Below are 23,106 nucleotides of genomic sequence, written 5' to 3' on the forward strand. Positions count from 1 at the left end.
TATAACCGAAGACACTGAAATAGAGAACAGGCTGACAGTGACCAGAGGGGAGAGGGGAGGGAATTTCAGGTGAAAAGGGGAAGAAGGGTTTACAGGAAGAAGTATAAAGGACACATGGACAAAAACTAGGGGGGGGGGTGGAAGTGGGAGGGAGGGGGGAAGAGCTGGGGGGATGGGCTGGGATGAGAGTAAAAGACAGAAACTGTACTTGAACAACAATTAAAATAAAAAAATTAAAAACCCCACAATTTTATTCATTTATTTTTAGAGAGAGAAGAAAAGCAGGGAGAAAGAGAGGGAAAGAAACATCAATGTGAGAGAGAAACATTGTACCTTCCCTGACCAGGGACTAAACCAGCAACCCAGTCGTGTGCCTTGACTGGGGAATCCAACCTGCAACCCTTTGCTTTGTGGGTCAACGCCCAATGAACTGAGCCACGCCTGCCAGGGCTAGGCATTATTTTTAATAACATGCCAATCAGAGATCACCGTCAATTTTTTTGACTAATCAACAAACAGGGGTCCTTTTAGACCTGGATTTTTCTCTTTTCTTAGCAATAGGGTTAAACCAGGGTTTTTCAGCCTCTGCACTGTGGGCATTTGGGGCCGATTCTGTTTGTGGCAAGTGTCCTGTGTACTGTACGGTGTTGAATGGCATCCCTGGCATCCAGGTTTTGATGTCATTGTATGCCACGTGCACCTCCCAGTCAGAACCGCAAATGTCCCCAGACATATCGCCCAGTGCCCTTTTGGGGTGGGGTGGGACAACTGCCCCTGATTGAAAATCACTGGTTTAAACCTGTTTAACTAGAATCAGTAACTGGGTTCGCTCATAAAATGAGAATGGCTTGTCTAGGAGAATCAAGAGGTCCCCTTCGCCCACTATATAGCTGGGAAAACTGGGGCCAATAGTTGACCAAAGACCCAGACCAGATCTGGAAGCTGATTCCATCCAGTGGGGCAGTTCCCGGAGAACTACGTGGCAACAGCAAACTGGGCGCGGGTGAGTGACTGCAGCGGGTGTCATGTGCTCCTCTGACTCAGTGTCCTACTCTGCTGATTTCCCAAAAGGCCAACTTTTCCCCGCCCGCTTGGGTCTCGAACCTACAATTCAGCGCACTCCTGCGCTCCTGCGGTTCGTGGGACTAGAGGCCAGGATCCGGACAGGTGAGGGACTGGCCGAGCCCAGGTGGCCACGGGCGGCTCTGTGGGGATTGTAGTCCTGACCCCGCCTCCCTCAGGCGCCGCCCTCTCCCCTGGAACTACGCTCCCATCGTGCTCCGCGGTGCCAGGAGGAGGCTGAGCGAGCGGGCGGGCTGGTTGCTAAGCCTTGGGAAAGCGAAAGGCTCACGCCTTTCTCCTCAGGTAAGCGCGCGGCCTCCGGCTCTCGGGCTCTCGGATCCCAGGCTTCCGGGGAGGGCGGGCTGGGGAGGCCACGTGGGTCTCGGCTTCGGGTAGCGCTGGCCGCGCAGGGGCGAAAGGGCATCCAGGCCGGGCTGGCACGCGCCCCGGACAGTCCGGGGAGCGTCGCGTGTGCGCGTGCGCGCGCGCGTGGGCCGGGCTCCGGGACCTGGCTCCTTGCGTCCATCACCCTTCTGCGCGTGCGTGCGCCCCTGAGGCGCGGCCCTGGGACCCCGTGCGTCCAGCGGCTTCGGGCGCTCCCTGCTCTCGGGTCTTCAGGACCAGCCCCCTGCCTCCGGGCTGGTTGACCGTCTTCCTCCTCGTCTTAGGTAAAGGTCCGTAATCTTTCCTGTGTTCTGAACATCGATGGTTCTCTTTCTGATACTTATGAGAAGTGTGAGTTTTAAAGGCCCTTTCTAAAAAAAAAAATATCGTCACACAACGGTATGTGTGTTGATTTGAGAGAGAAACATAAATGTGAGAAAAAAACTTAAGCCTGTCCCCGCTCACCCATAGATGCCCCAACAGGTATGGAACCTACAACCTAAGTATGTGCTTGGACCTGGGATCGAACCTGTATCTTTTGGTGTATGGAGGATTCTCCAACCAAACCACCTGGCCAGTGCTAAAGGCTTTTTCTGATCTCAGCCCAAATAAGGGGCTCTCTCCCACTCCCCACAAGCCCAAGATTCTTGGACTTTCATGCACAGAAGGCCCACTTGTAGGGTACCACATCTAGCAAATGAACATTCAGGATACCCAGCTGAATTTGAATTCCACAAACAATGAATACCTTTTTTTTTTTTTTTTAGTATAAGTATGTCCCAAAGATTGCATGGGGCACAGTTACACTAAAAAATTACCCCCATCAGGAATTGGAATTTAACAGGGTGTCCTATGTGTTATCTGGCAACTGCACTCCGTGTAGGAGCTTGTTAGAAATGCAGATTGCAGAGCCCTGGCTGGTATAGCTCAGTAGATTGAGCACGGGCCTGTGAACCAAAAGGTGGTCAATTCGAGTCCTAGTCAGGGCAGATGCCTGGGTTGCTGGCCAGGTCCCCAATTAGGAGTGTGGGAGGGGCAATCACACACTATGTTTCTCTCCCTCTCTTACTCCTTCCTTTTCCCTCTCTCTAAAAAATAAATAAATCTTTAAAAAGAAAGAAAGAAAGAAATGCAGATTGTGGCCCCCTCCCCGTTGTGGGGCGAGGTCCTAGAAAATATTTAAAACTGTGGGTGCATCTGAGGCTGCAGCATTGGTTATTCCTCCTGCTCAGGTCTTCCTACCCTGCTTTGATTATTTTCTAGGCCCTGCTGTGGGTCACTGCCTCTGAAGAGGCAAATTTTCTTATTTTGTGCCCCTGCGTGCCTGCATGGTGGTGATGGATTCCCTCTTGTAGAGGGGGAAGCTGCAGTGTGGGGGAGGACAGGGCCAGGCTCTGGTCTTCCTAATCCACGGATAAAATAAGTCCTACTTGAGGTTTACATTGTTGCCTGCCGAGCCTTACTCAGCTCACTAAATAAGCACCATTTCCAGTGTCCCTCCCAGAGCCAGAGTCCACGCCTGCTGGGACCCCGCCCACTGCCCTCCCCACCAATCTCCCAGAGTGCTGCTGCCCAGTGTCCCCAGGAATTCCAGCATACACCTGTTTTCCAGTTCCATGCCATTGGAGGGCAATCTTAAGCTGCTAAGAGGACTTGCAATTGGGGGGTCTATCTCACTGGTCCACCAGACCTCCAGGGGCTGCCAGTGCAGTTGAGCCTCTGGCCCTGGACAGTTGGTGCCCAGGGCAGAGGTGCCACCACCATAAATGTAACTAGGTCATCTGAAGAGGCTCTGGCTGCCCCCTGGAGACCAGAGGACTGGCATTTTTAGAAGGCAGCTAATGGTGCAGGCAGAGCAGATGGGCACACCCAGAGAAGGGCCTGAGCTAGACAGGATCACGGAGAGCTGAGTGGGGTGGGGGTGGAGCGGACGGGTGGGTCACGGGTGCAGTCAGGGCGCCTGGAGCTTGGGGCTTCGAGGATGGAAAGAGGAACCCCAGAGCAGCAGCCGCCTCCCACTGTGCTTCAATCCCTGGATGTGTTGAAGCAAAAATGTTTGTGTGTGTTCAGTTCACATGTGGACTGGCACTCCCTGTGGGGTTTTTGGGGTTGCGGGCTTGGGTGGGTCACCCTCTGTGGAACCTGTTTATTTCTCATCTGTGGAGTGGGGTCAGGACCCCTGTCTTGCAGAGGAACTCGAAATGCAAAGTCAGTAAGCTGGTGAGCACCAGCCACATGCCCTGGTCAAGGCCCAGGGAGCCTGGTCTTGTCCTATAGAAAGGGAGCAGTCCCAGGTTCTCCCTCCTACGTCTCTGGGAAGGGTAGAGGAGCCCACTCATGGAGATGTGAGGACACATGGTGTTACGGAAGGGCAGCTGTCATCCAAGGCAGGCCTTGTTTGGGGTCTGCTGACCTAGTGACTGCCTGATGTCCTTCCCCTGTCCATTTTCTTTCATAGCAGCTTTACTGAGATGCAGTTCACACATTTAAAGTGTATGTTTTAGTGGTTTTTAGTATAGTCATAGGGTCGTGGACATGTCATCACTATCTAACTCCAGAACATTCTATCACCCCAAAAAGAAACCTGTCCCCATTAGTAGTCACCCTCACCTCTCTTTCCCAGTCCCTGTCAACCACTAACCCACTTTCTGTCTCTGGATTTGCTTGTTTTGGACATGTCATATACATGTCACATGCATGCACACACACTGTGTGGCTTTTATGTCTGACTTCTCTCACTGAGTGCCATGTGTTCAAGGTCCTTGTGCGCTGCAGTGAGTGTCAGAGCTTCACTCCTTTTCCTGGCCGAGTAGTTCTCCAGTGTGAGCACGAACCACCTTGTGTTTATCTATTATCTGTTGATGGACGCAGATTTCCACCTTTTGGCTGTTGTGAATCCTGTTGCTGTGAACATGTATATACAGGTTCCTGTGTGGATGTGAGTTTTCTGTTTTTCTGGGCACATACGTAGGAGTGGAGGGGAGTTGCTATGTCAAATGGCGACCATCCTGTGGTATTTATCTGTTCCCTTTAGAAGCCGGCCAAGCCAGACATGTCCCAAAGGCACCGCCTTTATTTGTCTCTTGTTTTGCTCAGACAGAGGTTGAACTCGGAGAAACAAGTAAAGCTGTGTCTGTGTTTTTCTTGCAGATAGTGAGAGTTTTCATGGCCCAGGGCAGGCCATACGGAGCGTGGGGTCCTGGGCACACTGTGTACTAGGAGCAAATTTAGAGTTGGCACCGTGGATGCTTCTGTGGGCCCCACCCAGCACAGGCATTATGGACGCATGAAGGGTACCCTTCGCACGTTCCACTTCTCGTGGCTGCCATTGGCGTCCTGGTTCACTATGTTTGTCACACTTGTATTGTGAGCTTAGGACTCATTGTGGTGGGTGAGGACTTCACATGCCCTGTGAAGGACCTGGCCGATGAATAAACGGGGGCCCATGGGGCCAAGGAGTACACGGCAGGGCACATCATGAGCAGGAAAAGCCCACGGTTGTAAAACGATTTCAGTATTTCCTCTCCACAGGGGAGAGGCAGGAGGGGCTGGTCCACTCCAGGTACCTGGCTGGGCAGCATGTTCTGGGCAGGCAGTGGCGCCTGAGCTACTCTGGAATCTAGCTGAGATGATCTGTGGTTTATCTCTAATGTTCGCCAAGGCAGCTCTGACCAATAGGAATAGAATATGAGGCACATATGTAAAGTCAAGTTTTTTGGAGGCCACACTTTTAAAAAGTACAAAGTAACGGTTACAGTTAATTTTAATAATGTATTGAAGTTAACCTAAAACATGAAGTGTTATCATTTCAACACATAGTCAATAAATAAAAAGTAATGAGATAGTTTACATTCTTCCTTTCACATTAAGTCTCTGAGGCTCAGTGTGCATTTTTGCTCACTGCGTATCTCAAATAAAAAGGGGGAAAAGTTGATGGCGGGTTAAGCTCTGCAGACCGAGAGCTGGTAGGACTAAGTGAGAGCATGACCAGTGGTGCGTTTCACTCAGGCTGGAGCTCTTGGACGAGGCCTCAGATTCTGCACGCTCCTGGGACGGATTCCTCGGCTCACCCAAGCCTCCTGTGGCTGACAGATGATGCTCTGCTCCGATCTCTGTCTCCCACAGTCGAAGCTCTGCCAAGGATGGACCCCCTGGGTGCCATGGAGCAGTGTGAGGACAAGAAGGCTGGGAGCCCACACCCAGAGCCTGCTCCGTGGCAAGCCCTTCCTGTCCTGTCGGAGCAGCAGTCCAGGGATGTGGAGCTGGTGCTGGCCTATGCTGCGCCCATCCTCGACAAGCGCCAGACCTCACGACTCCTCAAGGAAGTGTCAGCTGTCCATCCACTGCCCGCCCAGCCTCACCTCAAAAGGGTTCGGCCGAGCCATGATGCCAGCTGTCCACACACACTAGAGATACTGTTGTGCTTGGCGGGGCCGGCTGTAGGCACACGATCTCTGGCTGAGCTCCTCCCATGGCCTGCAGTGGACCCCCGTGGCCTGGGGCAGCCCTTCCTGGTGCCCGTGCCTGCCTGGCCACCCCTGACCAGGGGCCAATTTGAGGAGGCGCGAGTGCACTGGCCCACATCCTTCCACGAGGACAAGCATGTGACCCGTGCCCTGGCTGGGCGGCTTTTCTCGGCACAGGAGCAGGCTGAAATGCAAGGCCACATGGAGCGGGCTGTGCGGGCAGCACAACAGGCGGCCGCCAGGGGCCTAAGGGCTGTGGGGGCTGTAGTGGTGGACCCAGCTTCAGGACGGGTGCTGGCCACAGGCCATGACTGCAGTAGCGCAGCCAGCCCTCTGCTGCATGCCACCATGGTGTGCATTGACTTGGTGGCCCAGGGCCAGGGTCAAGGCACCTATGACCTCAGGCTTCACCCCGCCTGCTCATTCGCCCCAGCTGTCACCCCTCTGGGTGTCCAGACCATCTCTGTGCGCAAGATGGATGAAGACACAGACGTGGAAGAGGATGGCCTTCCCTACGTGTGCACTGGCTATGACCTCTACATTACCCGTGAGCCCTGTGCCATGTGTGCCATGGCCCTGGTGCACTCTCGTGTGCAGCGTGTCTTCTACGGGGCACCTTCCCCCGACGGTGCCCTGGGCACCCGCTTCCGCATCCACGCGAGGCCTGACCTCAACCACCGTTTCCAGGTGTTCCATGGCGTGCTGGAGGCCCAGTGCTGCCAGCTGGACCCCGACACATAGGCGCCGTGCTTGCTGGCTCCAGACTGCCCCTGCTTTGCCAGCCTCAGCTTCCTCAGACCCGTGTGGGCCTTGGCTCCCTCGTTGTCATCCAGGGGCTGCAATCCTGTTTGTGGGTTTCAGGGACATGCCTCCGGGCCCTGGAGCCCATGCCCACACCATTCCCACCAGTGCGTGGGGCTGCATTTCTGCCTGGCCAAGGTTTTCTCTGGGCTGGAGCTTAACGGGGGTCTAGTCAGACCTTGTCATCGAGCACTCAGGCCTCCCTCCTTCGTCCGCCTTCACTCTGAACCCACAGGTGCACTGGGGTTGTGTCCCCTTTGTCTCGTCTGACCCGTGAAAATAAACACAACCCCCAAACCGGGTTGGTGTCTGTTGACATTTGTGGGGCCGGTTCCACGGAGTGCCTCAATGTGCACGGGGAGGGGAAGCTTCTGAATCCACTGTGAGCAGAGAGAGCCTTGCTCAAGCCCTGGCTCTGGAAGGGTGTAGCTGGCTAGGGTGTGGCTGGACTCAGTTGATGGAAAGGCTCCTTTGGGGTTGTCATTTCCCATCCTTCGTAGGTAGCCCGAGGAGTCCCCAAAGACTGATTGCCACAGAGCAGCCAGCACTAGAACCAACTTGTGTGGGACTCCCAGCAGGCCGCTTGTCCATCCAGCAACCATGTACTATCTGACCATAAAGACATTGCAAGGATTCCAGAATATCCCTGTCCCAAGCTGACCCTTAGGCCCCTGGGGATGCTCCCAGGCCGTGGGGACAGGGCAGGCAGGGGCCCCTACCTGGGAGCCAATGCACTGGACAGATATGGGTGAGGCATGAGCCTGCTTGCCTTGGCTGGCAGGGAGAGCCAGCCAGGGCAGGACAGAGGGTCTCGGTGAGAACATCGATTAGCTGAGGGATGGGCCCTGGGCACCTCAGCATCACTAGAACCTTTTTGCCTGCACTGTGGGTGAGAAACACATTCCCAGTGCCTGGCCCCAAGTATAACTCCTGGCCTCCTTTGGTGTAAAGTGTCCCCTGGACCTCCACTTGGGTTGTAGTGGGGCCCTTGGCCCTGCAAGCCTCATAGTGGAGGAAACTACAGACCAGAGTGTCAGTGTGAACCTGGTCCCGGTGATCTGGAAGTTGGGCCCTGCAGCTGTAATGAGGCTCTCAGAGCTATCTGTGGATAAAGGCTGAGGGAGGATGAGGTGGCAGGAGGGCAGTGTAGGTGGTCACTGGGTTCCCAGAAATGGCCTGGCTTCAGGCTGGCCTGAGGTTGGCAGGGGGCTGCAGCTTGACCTCCCGCCATTGCAGATGCTGCCCAGGGGGCTCTGAGGTGAGGTGATAGCTAGGGTCACATGTTAGGGGTGGCCTTTCAGGTAAGAGCCCAGACACCCCGTGAATAGCCTGGAGGTTAGAACTCTGTTGTAGCCATATGGGCTGCAGCTGGTGTTGGGGTTACCTAACAGCCACAGGGTCCCCCTGACTGTTGCTGTTTCCCCTCCAGGTGGCTGCAGGCTTCAGCCTCACCGAGTCATCACAGCAGAAATGTCAGGTGAGTCTTTCCTAGGGGCTCTGGGGGTTTCTGTGTCTGTTCCTCTGGGAAGTGTCCCCAGGTAGCCAGACCTGTTATGACCACTGCAAGCACCCACCTCACATTCTTCCTTCCACAGTGGCTGTCAGAGTTGCTTCCCAGCACCGAGCAGATGACAGGGAGGTGCCTGGTTTCCACATGAGCTGTCAGCCAGCATTTGGCCCAGCCAGGCCTTCTGCTGGGAGTTGTTTCGTTGTTGACACCATGGGTGGACCCCATGGGTTGGCCAACCCTATACTTGGTAAATAAATTGAGTCAGGTGACCCAAAGTTTGGCCACCTGAGTTCATGCCCCTACATGTAAGATGACCCCCTCATTTACTCATGGAGGCTGTGGTGAGCCCCCAGGGTGACCTGCCTCGTCTTGCTTGGAAATGGGCAGAGCATACGAGTGAAGTCAGGCGGACCGTGATTAGCCCACTGGGGGCTGATCTGGGATTTGAACCCAGACACATGAGTTCCAAGTCAATGCAGAATGTCTCACCAGGAAAACAAGGTGTCAGGGGCCTTGAGATCCAGCTGGTGGTTTTCTGCCTCCTTCCTGTCATTGTGCATGCTGGTGGGACTGACTGCTGGAAACATCACCCCGTTCTTCCTGTGGGGGCTGGACGTCCGTCAGGAAAGGAGTGGGTCCCGAGGGCCGCGGGAGCAACAGGACCTGGGGCTGGGTGGCTGGGTGGGGACTATGGTTGGGGTCTGGGTTGCCTGGCCGCAGGGCTTGGTTGGGGACCATCAGTGGGGTTTGAGGCCAGCGCCGAGCTGGCTGCATCCATGCTGGGGAGAGTCCTCCCTGCCGGTTCACGAGGAGGGCAGAGGGCAGAAGCCCTGCCTCTCATGGTCTCCTAGAGATACCCAGCAGGCAGCGTGGGGCTCTCCAGGCTTCCTGTGTTGTTGGGATGTCCAAAAAGTTCATTTCATTTTCTCCATATGATGGCTCTAGTAGTGCTTAGTTGTCTTTTTCATTAGGAAGAATTTTGTTAGATTGTATTATGACAGCTGTCATATCAGCATGCACTTTTTAAAAAACATCAGAATCAGTGAAGTTTTGTTTAGCCATTTTAATGTTGAAGGTGGAAGAAAATGCATTTTCAGTGTATTATGTTTTATTATTTCAAGAAAGGTAAAAAGGATTTGTGTATGGAGAAGGTCCTATGACTGATGGAACGTGTCAAAAGTGGTTTGTGACATTTCTTGGTATATTGACATTTTGGCCCAATAATTCTTCACTGTGGGGCTGCCTTATGCATTGGAAGACATTTAGCAGCTCCCTGACCTCCACCCACTAGAAGCCAATAGCGGGAGATAGCTGACTTACTCAAAATATCCACATCAATAAAGTTATGGGTAAAAATGAAAAATATGTCTTTTATGGAAAAAACTAAACAGATTTTTTGGCCAAACCTATAGTTAGTAAATAAATTGCTGAGGCTTTTCAGTGACCCTCAAGGTATGGCTGTCCCCACCTCCTCCTTCCTCTAGCTCCTGATTGTGCTGCTCTTAGACAGGCAGGAGCTCACCCCAGGGCCTTTGCACTGACAGCATCCTCTCCCAAAATCCACCGGGCTCCCTTCTTCACCTCTTCAAGTGCAAATGCCACCCTTTAGTGAGGCCCACCCTGGCCCTACTTTTAAGTCACAGCTAACTGACATCCCTAGCCTTGTCCCTGGTGGCCCCACCTGCTCTGGTGGTTCCTCTTTACACCACTCAGCACGTGTCAGCACACTGCACAGTTACTCATCTGTCACGGTGGTTGTTGGTCCCCCTATTGAGGTGGAGCCCAAGGACAGGGCTCCGTGTGTGTTGTCCTTCACACCCTGGCAGGTGCGCAGGAGCATGCCCTGTGGTGGTGGGGGTGAGCAGAAGCACACTGAGAGGTGGCAGGGCAGCCCTGGCCTCACCCTGCTGCTGGTCAGATCATGCCCCTAAAGAGACGTGTGCAAGTCCTGACCTCTAGTGCCTGTGAAAGTGACCTCATTTGGGAATAGGTATATTTGTAGGTGTATTTGTTAAAATGGAATCACACTGGAATAATGTGGCCCTAGTGGAATGACAGTTGTCCTTATAAGAAAAGGGAAATTTGGACACCAACACACAGAGGCCATGTGGCCAATGGAGGCAGACACAGGGTGATGTGGCGGCCATAAGCCAAGGAGCCCCAGAAGCTGGAAGAGGCAGGAAGGACCCTTCCCTGGAGCCTTGGGAGAGAGCATGGCCCTGAGACGCTTTGATCCCAGACCTCTGGCCTTCATATTATAAGAGGATAAATCTGTTTTTTTAAGTCTCCAGTGTGTGATAGCTGGAGATAGCTATTTGTTACAGGATGCTTATAAATTCCAAGTGCCAGAACCATCCAGTCCGGCCTATGAATTTGTGAGTTTCCTGTGTTGGCTCCAAGAAATCACCGCAGATGTAGTGACTTAAACAGGATTTGTCAGGAGATCGACATGGGCCTCATGGGGCTAAACCCAGGCGTGGACAGGGCCAGTCATTCCTGAGACTCCAGGGAGAACCATTCCAGCCTTTTCCAGCTTCTGGAGGCGCCGCTTCCCTGGCTCATGGCCTCTTTCTCCATCATCACAGCCCGGAGCATAGCCTCTTGCATCTCTGACTCTGACTCTTTCCTTCCTCCTAAGAGGACCCTGTAAGGACACCAAGCTCTGCTGAGCAACCCAGGATCATCCCCATTCTTGGGGCTTTGACTTAAACCCATTTGCAGAGTCCCTCTGCCATGTGAGGCAATACATGTACAGGTCCCAGACCAGAATGGGGACATATTTACCTTGCTGCCCCAGCCTGGTTTAGTCCTGTGGTGCTCTTGTGTCCCCGTAGAAAAGGAGAACAACTTCCCGCCACTGCCCAAGTTCATTCCTCTGAAGCCTTGTTTCTACCAGAACTTCTCTGATGAGATTCCCATTGAGCATCAGCTTCTAGTGAAGAGGATCTACCAGCTATGGCTCTGTGAGTGGTGGGTCGGGCTGCGGGAGGTGCAGGCGGCTCCTTGACCATTGCAGAGACCCAGGCCATGAAGCTGCCCTGTCCTTGGGCTGGAAGGGCCTGGGGTTTTTGTAGTAAATTTCCTTTCTGTTACAACTCGGTCCCAAAGGAGGCATGGTGTGGCAGATGGGGCAGATGGGGCTGGCCAGCTGGGCAGGAACCTCTGTCCCCTGAGACTTCTCTGACCCTCGATCTTTGTGCAGTGGGGCAGAGGGTGTCCTGGTGCTTGTGGTGCTTGTGCGCTAAACCCTAAACCCCCATTCAGCCTCCTTGCCTCCCCTCCCCAGTCTACTGTGCCACACTAGGGGTCAACTTTGTCGCCTGCCTGGCCTGGTGGATTGGCGGTGGCTCGGGAGCCAACTTCGGCCTGGCCCTGGTCTGGCTGCTGGTCTTCTCTCCCTGTAGCTACGTGTGCTGGTTTCGGCCTGCCTACAAGGCCTTCCGGTAAGTGGGGCCCTGGCCGTGCCCTTGTGGGGCCCTGGGGTAGCTGTGCTGGCAGTGGGCTCAACACTGAGTAGCCAGGATGCCCCCAACCATGTGTGCCCATCTCTGTCAGTTCTTGTACTTGGAACCTGCACCTGCTCTGTACCTGTCACCTTAGCCCAGGTGCTAGTATTCCTCCTTCTCTCCAATTTGACTGGCAGCTTGTATCAGGGCCTACGCACTATTACCCAGTTACCCACAGATGCCTGTTATGTTGTGTCTTTTAATAGCTTACATTCCATGCAACTCACTTAACATTTAAGCATTTTTAGAGTCCTCATATGGTTGTATAACCATCACCTCCAATTCCAGAACATTCTCACCACCCCAGAAGAAGCTCTGTCCCCCTTAGCAGTCACCCCCATTGACTCCCCAGCTCCTGGCACCCACGAAATGAATCCACTTTCTGTCCCTGTGGATGTGCCTGTCCTGCACATCTCATGTACATGGAACCACACACTGTGTGGCCTTTGTGTCTGGTGTCTCTCACTGAACATCATGTGTCCAAGGTCCATCCACGCTGTAGCGAGTGTCAGAGCTTCGCCCCTTTGCATGGCCGAGTGATGTTCCACTGTGTTTATGAACACGTGGTCTATCTGTTCACCAGCTGATGGACACTTAGGTTGTGTCTGCCTTTGGCCGTTATGAATCCTGCTGCTGTGAACATTCGCTCCCAGGTGACTGAGATGTGTCCAGTGTTTACCCCTACGTGGTCCCTAAATCCCGTCCTTAGGAGACAGGAGAAGGCCTCAGACCCCTTGCCGGCCAGGAACCCCTCAGTGCCGTATCTTCTCAGAGGGGTGGTATTCAGGCCCCTTGTGGTCAGAGTTCAGTGTGAGCATGTGTGCAGTAATTTGTGCCTGTGGGTGCAGTTGTTGGTACTTGAAAAGGGGAGAACGTCTCATCTTTTGCTGTCCCTGCCTCATCCTCCTTTGGGTTGTCATCACTGAGAGGCTGCGGCAGCTGTAATGGTTGTTCCTCTCCCTCTCCAGGGCCGACAGTTCCTTCAATTTCATGGCGTTTTTCTTTATCTTCGGAGCCCAGTTTGTCCTGACCGTTATCCAGGCTATTGGCTTCTCGGGATGGGGTGCCTGGTAAGTCAGTGAATGTAGCCACTGTGATGCATGTGGGTTTTTTTTAGTTTTTTGGGGTTTTTTTGTAGAGAGAAACTTCAATGTGTGGTTGCTGGGGGTTATGGCCTACAACCCAGGCATGTACCCTGGTGCGATGCATGTTAACATGTGAGTGCATACATGTCCATCTGTGAAGGCCGAGTGCAGTAACACAGACCCCAGCTTCTGACAGCTTCCTGCTCTTGTGAATGCTCCAAGGAGGTGCCTGTGTGCAGAGGCTCCGCCCATGCTGTGCTGTGCGTGCGTGGTCACCAGCCAGCCTGAGCACAGGGGAGAGACCGGGAGCATGGGCCAGCAGCCTGTCCTAGGAGGAAGAGTTAGGAGAACAGCCATCTGTGCCCTCACCATCTAGAGAGATCTGGTCTTCTCTTTGCTGAATTTTAGGGTTATCATATATTTTTGTGGCTGCTGTAACAAATTCCTCCCAACTTAGTGCCTTACAATGAAACAAACTTCTCGTTTCCAGTTCTAGGGAGTTCACCACAGATCTCATGGGGCTGAACCCAGGTGTGGGCGGGGCTGGTCCTTCTGGAGTCTCCAGGGCAGAACTGTTTCCTCTAGAGGTGCTGCTCCTCTGGCTCGTGGCCCCATCCTCTGTCTTCACAGCCAGCAGCGCAGCCTCGCCCACCTCTCTGACTGTCCTTTCTGCCTCCCTCTTGTGAGGATGCTATGGTGACACAGAGCTCCCCAGGGAATCCAGGGTCATTCCCGTTTCAGGGCCTTAAATTAACCCCACCTGCGAAGTCCCTTCACCATGTAAGGTGACATGTCCACAGTTCCCAGGACCAGGACGTGGGCACCATCGGGGCTGTTACAGACCACAGGTGGTGTCTTCAGCATCCAGTGTTTGGAAGGAGGCATCTGGGGTGGCTCTCTTTGCATGCATACTGCCTGGAGTGTCCTCATGTGCTTGGTCTCTTGGTTGATTTTTCTTCAAACATCAGGAGCTCATTCTGTCTGTTCAGTTATAGCTCCCAATGCAAGGACTTTTTTTGTGTCATGTCCTTGAGTCTTGCCCTACTTTTTCTGGTGTTTTCTGGGTCTGTTTTGGGGTGCCTTGTGACCATCATTTCCATGGCTTTCCTCCCTGTAATGTCCTTGTGTCCCCTGGGAGAGCCCATGTTGCCCGTCCGCCTCAACAATGAGAAGTCACGCAGTTTCATTTGCTTCTTGAGGCTGGTGTGGGTTTACATGGCCTCTTCAGCCCCTCCGTTCAGCTCCTTCCTTACTCTCCATTTCCTGCTACGTCTGCTGCCCTCCTCTGTATGGAGTCTTGAAATCACCTGCTTTTCACCTGAGGTCATTTCCAGAACGCATGTCCCTATATCTTCCTGTTGTTGTTCCTTCCCACTCTGCGTGGACCCTGAATACTGGCTTTCTTCTTGGCTGATGCCTTCCCTTATCTGGGTGTGGAGGACTGGTGAGGTACTGTGTCAGGGTCCCCTGGCCCACTCCAGGTACAGGGGTTTGTGGTGAGGACCCCAGGACTCAGCAGACAGTTGTCCTCTTGCCTATGGTTTATACAGAGACAGGATGGCAAAATGGACCAAGGGAAAAGGTGTGTGGGCAAGTAGGGGTGGGGGGATCAGGTGCAAGATTCCAGAGTCCTCTCTCAGTGGGGTCCCCCAGAAAGACATGTGACAGCAGGCAGATGTTACACACAAGGTTATTATTGGGATTGGTCATGGCATGTACAAGATCCTAGATTACAGGAAGGGAGCAGGTGTGCAGACTGAACCACATGTTCACACAGATCTTTTAGAGCCAGGAAGCTGCCCCTGTCAGGGAGGGTGCTGGAAGCCTCCAGAGTCCAGTTCCCAGATGTTTGCCTATCGTCCTGTTTTCTACTGTGGTTAGCGCAATCACCATTTTCCTCCGGGGCTGAGTAGGGCCGGGGCGGGGGATGGGGAGGGATTAGTGCCAACCATCTGGGTACCTCGGGGAAGGGACAAAGTGTTTTTCTCTAATGTGAGATTAAGAAGAGGAAGCGAGTTTTGATAACGGTGGTGCTTATGCAGGTGGGGTCTGAGCAACTCTGTGTGTTGACTCTTCTGCTCCGTCTCCTAGAGGGGTGTCACAGCCCCTATTCCACAGAAGGAGAGACTGAGGCCCAGGACTGGAAGGGGAGGGGGGACACTGGTGTCTGAGGCCCCATCACTTCCTTTGAGTGCATGGCCAGCAGCCCTTCCTTGCTACCAACAATCCTGCACTCGGACCTCTGGGCTCTGGAGAGGGCGCCTGGAGGACACTGTGCTGGGCCTTCTCTAGGCCTGGTGCCAGGAGTGCTAGGCAGGGAGCTTGCGACCCCAAGGTTCAGCGGCTCCAGAAACCTATACTCGCTCCCTGCCGGGTCTCACCCTCCCTGCCCTCCTGGCTCTGGGTGGCCTGGCAGTCCGAAAGCTCACCACCTGAGGGCGTGAGGACCTTAGCCTCCATGGGGACTTCCTGGTGGGGTGGGAACAAGGATCAGTAGGGGCAGTTCCCTGAGAAGACTTTCAGCTCATCCACAAGCAGAAGGGATGCGCTCAGGAGTACCCCTGTCCCAGTTACCCGCCCCAGCCAGTCCTGCGTGGTGCAGACCTCTCACTCCCCTCACACTCGTGGTCTTCTCTGCAGACACACTCCTGGGAATCTGTGAAAGAGAAAGGTGCTTCAGAATATGTTAACATATTATACATAAATATGACTGTGATTCCATCTCACACCTAAGACCCCCACATTTCCTTAAACTCAGGTGCTCAGAAGTGTGTGTACTATCTCTTGTTCCTTTAAAAAAAAGATTTAATTATTCTCAGGGAGAGAGAGAGAAACATCAATGTATGGTTGCTTTTCACATGACCCCCACTGGGGACCTGGCCTGCAACCCAGGTGTGTGCCCTGACTGGGAATCGGACCGGCAACCCCTCGGTTAGCAGGCCGGCAGGCACTCAATCCACTGAGCCACACCAGCCAGGACTAAATGGCTATTTGTAAAGGAACAGTCCCCGGCTGGTGTGGCTCAGTGGATTGAGTGCCAGCCTGCAACCCAAAGGGTTGCCAGTTTGATTCCCAATCAGGGCACACTCCTGGGTTGCAGGCTAGGTCCCCAGTAGGGGATGTGCAAGAGGCAAGCACACATGATGTTTTTCTCTCTTTCTTCCTCCCTCCCCTTCTATCTAAAAAATAAACAAATAAAGCCTAAAAAAAATAAATAGCCTTTTAACCTTAGCTACTCTGAGGTTAACAGAACACACGGAGACAGGACAGTGCTGCCATCCAGCTGTCACCCAGGCACCTTTGGCTCTACCCAGACCGCAGGCTCCATTTGCAGCATTCCCACAAAAGCCTGTCTTCTGTTCAGGACCCCCTGTAGCATTCACTTAGCTGTCACTTTAGCAGTGTGTTCACATCAAGCCCAGGTGAGCGGTGCCCATTTCTGTGGGCTGGTATCTCTCTCCAGCTCTCCCTGACCTGCAGGCGCCACTGTCCCGTGCTTGTCCCACAATTGGGGTTTTTAGAGTAATAGCTTTATTGAGATACATTCCACGGACCAAACATTCACCCTTTAGTGTCCAAACACTGATGGACAAATCAGTGTTTTTAGTACATCCACGGGGTTGTGCAGTCATTACCTCACGCCTGTTTCCAGAATATTTCCTCACCCCCGAAAGGAAACCCTGGTCCCATAAGCAGTCACCCCATCCCTTCTCCCAGCCCTTAACAACCATTAATGTAGTTTGTCTCCTTGAGCATTTGCCCATTCACCATTTCACACAAATGGAATCACACCCTGAGTGGTGTGGCTCAGTTGGCTGGGCATCATCCCGCAAAAGAAAAGGCCACCGGTTTGATTTGTGGTTAGAACACATGCCTGGGTTGCAGGTTTGGGTACCAGTCAGGGAGCATGAGGGAGGCAACCAATTGGTGTTTCTCTCTCTCTCTCTCCCTCCCTTCCCCAGTCTCTAAAATGAATAAATAAGTAAGTAAATTCTTTTTTAAAAAATGCAATCACACACCTTTTGTGTCTGGCTTCTCTCACTGAGCACCATATGTTCAGGGTTCACCCGTGTTACAGTGAGTGTCGGTGTTTCACTCCTTTCCATGGCCGAGTGATGTTCCACGTGTGGGTGGACCACACGGGGTTTGTTTGTCCATCCATCAGCTGATAGACACTTGGGTTGTCTTTATTTTTTTGCTATTGTTAGTAGTGCTGCTGTGAAATTTCTGTATGTTTTTGTGTGGATAGGTGTTTCTGTTTCTCTCAAATACCCAGGAATGGCATTTCTGGGTGACATGGGAGCTGTTTTAGTTTTAACCTTCTGAGGGGCTGCTAGATTCTCCCACAGATTTTGCAGGCTGCGTCCCCTGCTGTCCTTTCTCATGTTCTGTCTCCCTCTCCCTGGTTCTGGCCCCTCCAGCCCCTGGCTGAGTGGCTCTGGGGGAACACCTGGCACCCCCACCCCGTCCCTGCCCTCTGTACCCAGGCTGCTCTCCACTCTCCTGTTTCCGTATACTGTGTGTCTAGGCCTCTGGATACAATTGGGGTGCAGCAGGCTCACTCACTCACCCATTTGTAGGTGATTGAGGCCAGTTTGTTACCTCCTCTTCTGGGTGATGTCATTCTGGGTTGTACATGGGCTTGTTCTTCGGGAAGCTGGCAGTTGCCAGCTCACTCCTGGGTGAGTCTAGGAGGTGGTGCCTCAGTGCAGGCTCCCCATTCCACACTCCCAACTGTTCACCCTCCCCAGAGATCTCCCCAGAGATCACGATCCTTGGGCTAGGGCCCCCACCTGCTCAGCCCCTTGTTCTAGGGCCCGTCAGATCTGGGGGATCCCCAGCAAATACAGTACCTCTTACCCCTCCAGGATCCTGAGAATGCTGCCTCCTCCTCCCTCCCCGGGAGTGTCCAGCCACCCTGCCTGGCTCAGTGCCAGTTGCCTGTCCATCTCACCCAGCACCTACCTAAACCTTCCACTGCCTGGTTTTGCCCACACCCCTCAAAAGTACATATGAGTGTGTATAGAATGTTTCTCCTTCATTCACAGAGTGGGAGCGGGTACTGTGTTCACATGTGCCTGTAGCGTACATATGTGCACACATGTACATCTTCATCCACAATCTCTAGAAGGATACATATCAGGTAGATCACGTTGGTTCCCTATGGGCTGGGGAGGGGGTTTGGCAGGAGAGAGACTGTTTATTGTATATTGAGTTTCCTGAACCTTGAACCATATGTTTTTACTAGTTAAGAAAAAAGTGTTCTCAGAAATACTGTGTTTCTTGTCTCCCCCTCCAAGAGGCAAGCATGAATAAACAGATGGATGTTGATCTTTTTTTTAAAGATTTTATTTATTTATTTTTAGAGGGGAAGGAAGGGAGAAAGAGAGGGAAAGAAATATCGATGCGTGAGAGAAACAGATTGGTTGCCTCTTGCATGCCCCCAACTGGGGACCTGGCCCACAACCTAGGCATGTGCCTGGCTGGGAATCAAACCAGTGACCCTTCGGTTCACAGGCCAGTGCTCAATCCACTGAGTCACACCAGCCAGGGCAGATGGACATTATTCTTTATGTGGGCCAAGATGTGCTTGTTTCATAGGACCTTACTTTGCCAACTGAGCTTCAGCTTCCTTTCTTGCCTCTTATTTTCCTACCATGTCCTTAGTATTCTGTTGAGTGGTTATAGCATCATTCACGCTCTTCTTGTTCCCAGCCAGTAGACATGTAGGGTCTTCCCAGCTTTTCATTATTCTAAAAGATTGCTGTAGCATTAATTCTTGGAAGTAGAATAGTTGGGATAACTGAATCTTTTTACTGATAATGCCCCATTGTCTTCCAAAAAGGGTATACACTACCACTAACAGTGGTATTGGTGTCTCCGTTTTCTTGAACACATGACATTTGCCTGTGTGATGATAGGAAATGATACTTACTCTAACCTGCACATCTTTATTGGTGGGTCTGAGCCTCATTTTGTGAGTTTGTTGGTCTTGTTAGTTTGTCAGAGCTCTTTACAGATGGAAGTTAGTGGTTCCTTGTCTGGTGAACATGTTAACACCCACACTTTCTCTTTCTCTTTGCAGTGGTTGGTTGGCAGCGATTGGGTTCTTCCAGACCAGCGTTGGGGCTGCCGTGATCATGCTGCTGCCGGCCATCATGTTCACAATGTCAGCCGCCATGATGGCCTTTGTGATCATGAAGGTAAGTCCTCTGAGTGCTGAGACGTCTGCCTTCCTCCCACACGTCCTCTCACCTGGTCCCTGGGACTTGTCCTATTCCTGTTTCAGGAGCAACAGACAGTGTCCGGGAAGTGACGTGATCTGCATCAGCAGGGAAGTTGCTTTCAGGGTCTGGACCCTTAACTGCTCAGGCCAAGGCCCAGCCTGTCTCATCTGTGGTGGCCTTCCAAGGAGGAATGACCTGGGGAAATGGTGGAGTGTGGGCTAATGACGACTACATCTCCCTTTATGGGTGCCCCCAGCACACACCAGTCACAAAAATCTGTCCACGCTGGCTACATGTTGCCATTTGTGGTTAAATTCAGATGAAGTAAAATTAAATATCCAGTGTGTCCACTGTGCCCAGCTCATCCTGTGTGCTCAGTGGCTGCGTGGGGCTGGTGGCCTCATGTTGACTGTTTGCAGCATCACGGGAAGCTCCCCTGGATTGCACCGCTGTGATATGTGTGCTTCCAGCGAGAAACATTTGCGCTCTAGTCCTGTAGGCACTGGCCACTAGAGGGTTGTCCTGGAACCACGTGAAAGCCGATTGGCGATGACAAGTTTGATGATGTGTCCACCCCAGCCCTCCCGGAGGTGGCCATCTCTGCTGCATGCACAGGGTTGCTACTCAGTTAGGTTGGCTGCGTGCTGGGCTACAGGATTGCCACAATTTTTAGAGCTGGGTGTGGAGTCCCTCCTGGCCTCCTTGCCATCTGGTTCTAGCTGTTGTAGCATGCTTCGAAGCTGGGCTGTTCAGTTGGCGCACTTGACTGTCATTGAGGACAGAGGAGTGCCTGTCTTCCTCATTTCGCATCCCAGCATCCTTTCAGCTATAGGACAGTCCGAAGGGACACACCAGCACACACCATGAGCGTACTTAGAGATACCACCAGTGATTGTTGGTGAGATTCCAGAGCGAAATCCATAGGGAAACTGGGGTTGCATCCACCAGGAACTTTTGCTCAGCATCACGCATGTAACAAATATGGGAGAGAGAAGCTGGGAAAAATTCCTGCACAGTGTGGAAGAGAAAGGGCTCAAACCAGACTGAGTTCCCCCCCGGAGATACAGGCAACTCCTTCTGGCAGGTCCCCAGGGCCACCCCAGGTTTGGGAATTTGCTGGGAAGAGATTTGCATAGAAGAAGGAGGACACGTTCCTGTGGAAAATGACAAAACCATTTATTTTCACTAGTAATCAAGAGCCTCATGTTAAAACAAACATTGGTTATTGAATTTGCCAGGGATTCTAGAAAGAACAGCCAGGTGTTCCCAGTGGTGCAGCTGGGGGCAGGCAGCACAGCCTTTCTGGATGGTGGGGAGTCAGTGGTACAGCCCCAGGCGTCCCTGCTGAGGACGGCACCACAGTCCCCAGCGATGGCTGTGTGACGAACAGGGTCTAGGGCCTGACACTCTCATGGCAGGAGGGCATCAAGTAATTACCACAAGTTTCTTGTGGGTTTCTCTGTGCCAAGTCATTGCCTACAAGTACACTGGGAGAGACAGGCCCCAGATCCATGACAGGACAGGCCTCTCTCCGTGACAGATGTGCTGTGGGCCTCATAAGACAAAAGAGGTCAGCACCAAGAGGCACCAGGGGGCTGTGGCTCAGGGCTTGGTTTTCTGAGTTAGTGACCTTGGATTCCATGTGTCTTCTAACATTTCCACAAAGACTATTCTGTGGACTTTGTATTCCTTTAAGAAAAGCTAGACCTTAAACGTGAGTGCCTTCCCCGGCATTCACAGAAGTGCTGATCTCTGTCCTCCACTACCACCCTCTGCAGGTGCACAGGATATATCGGGGAACTGGTGGAAGCTTCCAGAAAGCACAGACAGAGTGGAGCGCAGGCACTTGGCGGAACCCACCGTCTCGGGAGGCCCAGTTCAGCAACTTCTCGGGGAACAGCCTGCCTGAATACCCTACTGTGCCCACCTATCCAGCCAGTGGCAGCCAGTGGCCTTAGAGGGCGCTAACTGGCCTTGCCACCCACCTGCCATTGCCGTCCCTCCTGCTCCTTCCCATCCACTCCTGGCGGCCATGTTGGGGCTGGTGAGGCCCTGGGCATCTGTTCTCTGCCTTTTCCAGGTGGCAGGTAGGCACCCCCTCAGCCAGGACAGCAGCAGGGGTAGTGGCCACCCGGAGCCCCCTCTGTTGGGATGGTGGCCCTGGCAGCCCTGGGGGACCTGCGCTCGTGCTCATCTCACTTCCAAGAGTGGGGCTCCTGGCGGCACTGCCCAGAAGCGGACAGCCGTGCCGTTGGGCAGAGGGACACCCCTCTGGCTTCTGAAGACATTTAGTCATGTAATGTCTACTGCCACAGCCATACCCTCTCCACTTGGGGTCTCAGAGAGCTGACCCTGGGCCTCCCCAGGCAGTTGGGAGCAGGCTGGCTGCCCTCCGTCCCAAGGCTGGTGATGCTAAGAAGGGCTCCAAGAATTCCCCCACCGCCATTTAGCACCATCACCCTTGCCCAGTGCTCGGGAAGAGGGGTGCCTTCTCAGCACCGGGGTCCCTTCCATGCTGGTGATGTAGATACTTTATGTACAGCTGGGTCCTCAACATTCTTACCTTCTTGAGTTCTCTGTTCATTTGTAACCAGGGGCTCATGGGATGGCCAGAGGACAGTTCACCACCTCAGTGCCAGGATCTCAGCTTCTGCCTGTCCATTGTCCCAGTTGCTTGCCTCCAGCCTTCCTACCCACAGTTGCTGTCCCCCGGAGATGCTCTCTTTCCCTATAATGGGTGTTAAAACCCCAAATCCTGGGCTGCTTGTACCCATGCCAGGAACCTGGGCAGGATGTCCGTCTAGATCTGAAACCTGGGGTGGAACCCTTTGAGGGAAGGTACCGGCTTCTCCCCCGATCATGCAAACAGGAAAACAGGTGCATCTCAGAGTGCAGATGGCCTCGAGGTCACTGTCGTACAGGGGCCTGAGTGCTGGTCCAGCCACCACTTTGGCTATGGTCCATACTGCCATTTCTGGATACGTGGAAGCAGGTGTCACTTCTCAGAACAGCGTTTTAGGAAGAAACAAGCTGTGACAAATCTGTGCCTTACTGAGGAATATGAACACCGTCACTTTTCTCTCTCAGATTCTTCTAGCTCTTTCTGAGGTGGAGGAACCAGATGTCCTGTGGGCATCGCCACACCTTTGTGAACGAACTGGCTTAGGGATGTGCCCTGGTGGCCTCTCAGCCCATTGGCCAGGCTTCCAGCACTGTTGTCCCTCAGCTCCCGACTGCCTGTTCCCTGGGGCAGGGCCAGGGACCCATTCCTGTCACACCATGCTCCGCTGGCTGTCAGTCTGCAGAAGCTCTGGCACGGGTGGAACATGTTCTCACACACACTCGCTTTCGTTTCTTCTGCTGAGTGCCACATGGCGGCCATGGGTGGCCAGGGTCCCTGAGGAAGCACTCGGGCCTGACTCTTGGGGTGGTCACCCAACTGTGGTTTCCTTTGGGATCGTGACCACCCCAGCTGACGGGCTGGCCTTGAGGGCCTGGAGGCCTTCCAAGGGTGAGTACTCCTGAATAGAGAGCATGAGCCTCAGTTTCCCAGGTTCTTGGTAACATCCCCGAGCCAGCTCCCTGCATAGACGAGGGTCCTCTCTGTGCTAACTGTGGACTGAATCTCATCTTGGCTGACAGTAACATAGCTGATTAACCAGTTGCAGGATGAACATACACGAGCACCCTTCAGCCCCCTCCCCCGCCCCACTGTATGTGGCACCTTTGTTACATACATTGTAGTAGATTTTGTTACTTGACAATATTCTGGAAATAAATACATCCTTTCTGCAGCAGACCAAGCCTCCCAGGGGCCGTCTGTGGTTTGTGTGGTGTGTGTGTGCGTGCCCCTGTGTGTCCCCGTATGTGGTTTTACCCCACCTGGGCCTCCTGTTGAGCACCTCAGCTCCTGCGGCCTCCAGCAGAGCGACACTGGGACTGGCCTGCGCACCTGCACCCGGGCTTGTTGGTGGGCCGCCCCTGCTCGTAGCAGGAGCCAAACCTCCCTGTGCACCAAGGACGGGGCCCAGCACGGCACACCCCAGGTGTCTCCGTGCTCACGTA

At 53.3% G+C, this 23,106-nt stretch overlaps 2 protein-coding genes across 4 annotated transcripts; both read left to right on the top strand.

The window, feature by feature from the left end:
• Nucleotides 1-1,284: 1,284 nt before the first annotated feature.
• ADAT3 (adenosine deaminase tRNA specific 3) lies at nt 1,285-7,012 on the top strand. 2 transcript variants are annotated; one of them, XM_036032154.1, is made up of 2 exons: nt 1,285-1,365; nt 5,572-7,012. In XM_036032154.1, exon 2 carries the CDS (start codon nt 5,589-5,591, stop codon nt 6,651-6,653), a length of 1,065 nt encoding a protein of 354 aa, XP_035888047.1. In that variant the 5' UTR covers nt 1,285-1,365; nt 5,572-5,588; the 3' UTR covers nt 6,654-7,012. The 2 variants fall into 2 exon arrangements, with proteins under 2 accessions (XP_035888047.1, XP_035888048.1); XM_036032155.1 differs by having other exon boundaries at nt 1,289-1,365; nt 5,455-7,012.
• On the top strand, nt 1,286-22,840 carry SCAMP4 (secretory carrier membrane protein 4). 2 transcript variants are annotated; one of them, XM_036032157.1, is made up of 7 exons: nt 6,845-7,014; nt 8,143-8,190; nt 11,058-11,186; nt 11,510-11,666; nt 12,698-12,799; nt 18,900-19,017; nt 20,820-22,840. In XM_036032157.1, the coding sequence occupies exons 2-7, from the start codon at nt 8,184-8,186 to the stop codon at nt 20,997-20,999; spliced, it is 693 nt and encodes a 230-aa protein (XP_035888050.1). In that variant the 5' UTR covers nt 6,845-7,014; nt 8,143-8,183; the 3' UTR covers nt 21,000-22,840. The 2 variants fall into 2 exon arrangements, with proteins under 2 accessions (XP_035888051.1, XP_035888050.1); XM_036032158.1 differs by lacking the exons at nt 6,845-7,014; nt 12,698-12,799 and adding an exon at nt 1,286-1,365.
• Nucleotides 22,841-23,106: the final 266 nt, after the last annotated feature.

The sequence above is a fragment of the Phyllostomus discolor genome, chromosome 8 (genome assembly GCF_004126475.2).
Source record: "Phyllostomus discolor isolate MPI-MPIP mPhyDis1 chromosome 8, mPhyDis1.pri.v3, whole genome shotgun sequence".
NCBI lineage: Eukaryota > Metazoa > Chordata > Mammalia > Chiroptera > Phyllostomidae > Phyllostomus > Phyllostomus discolor.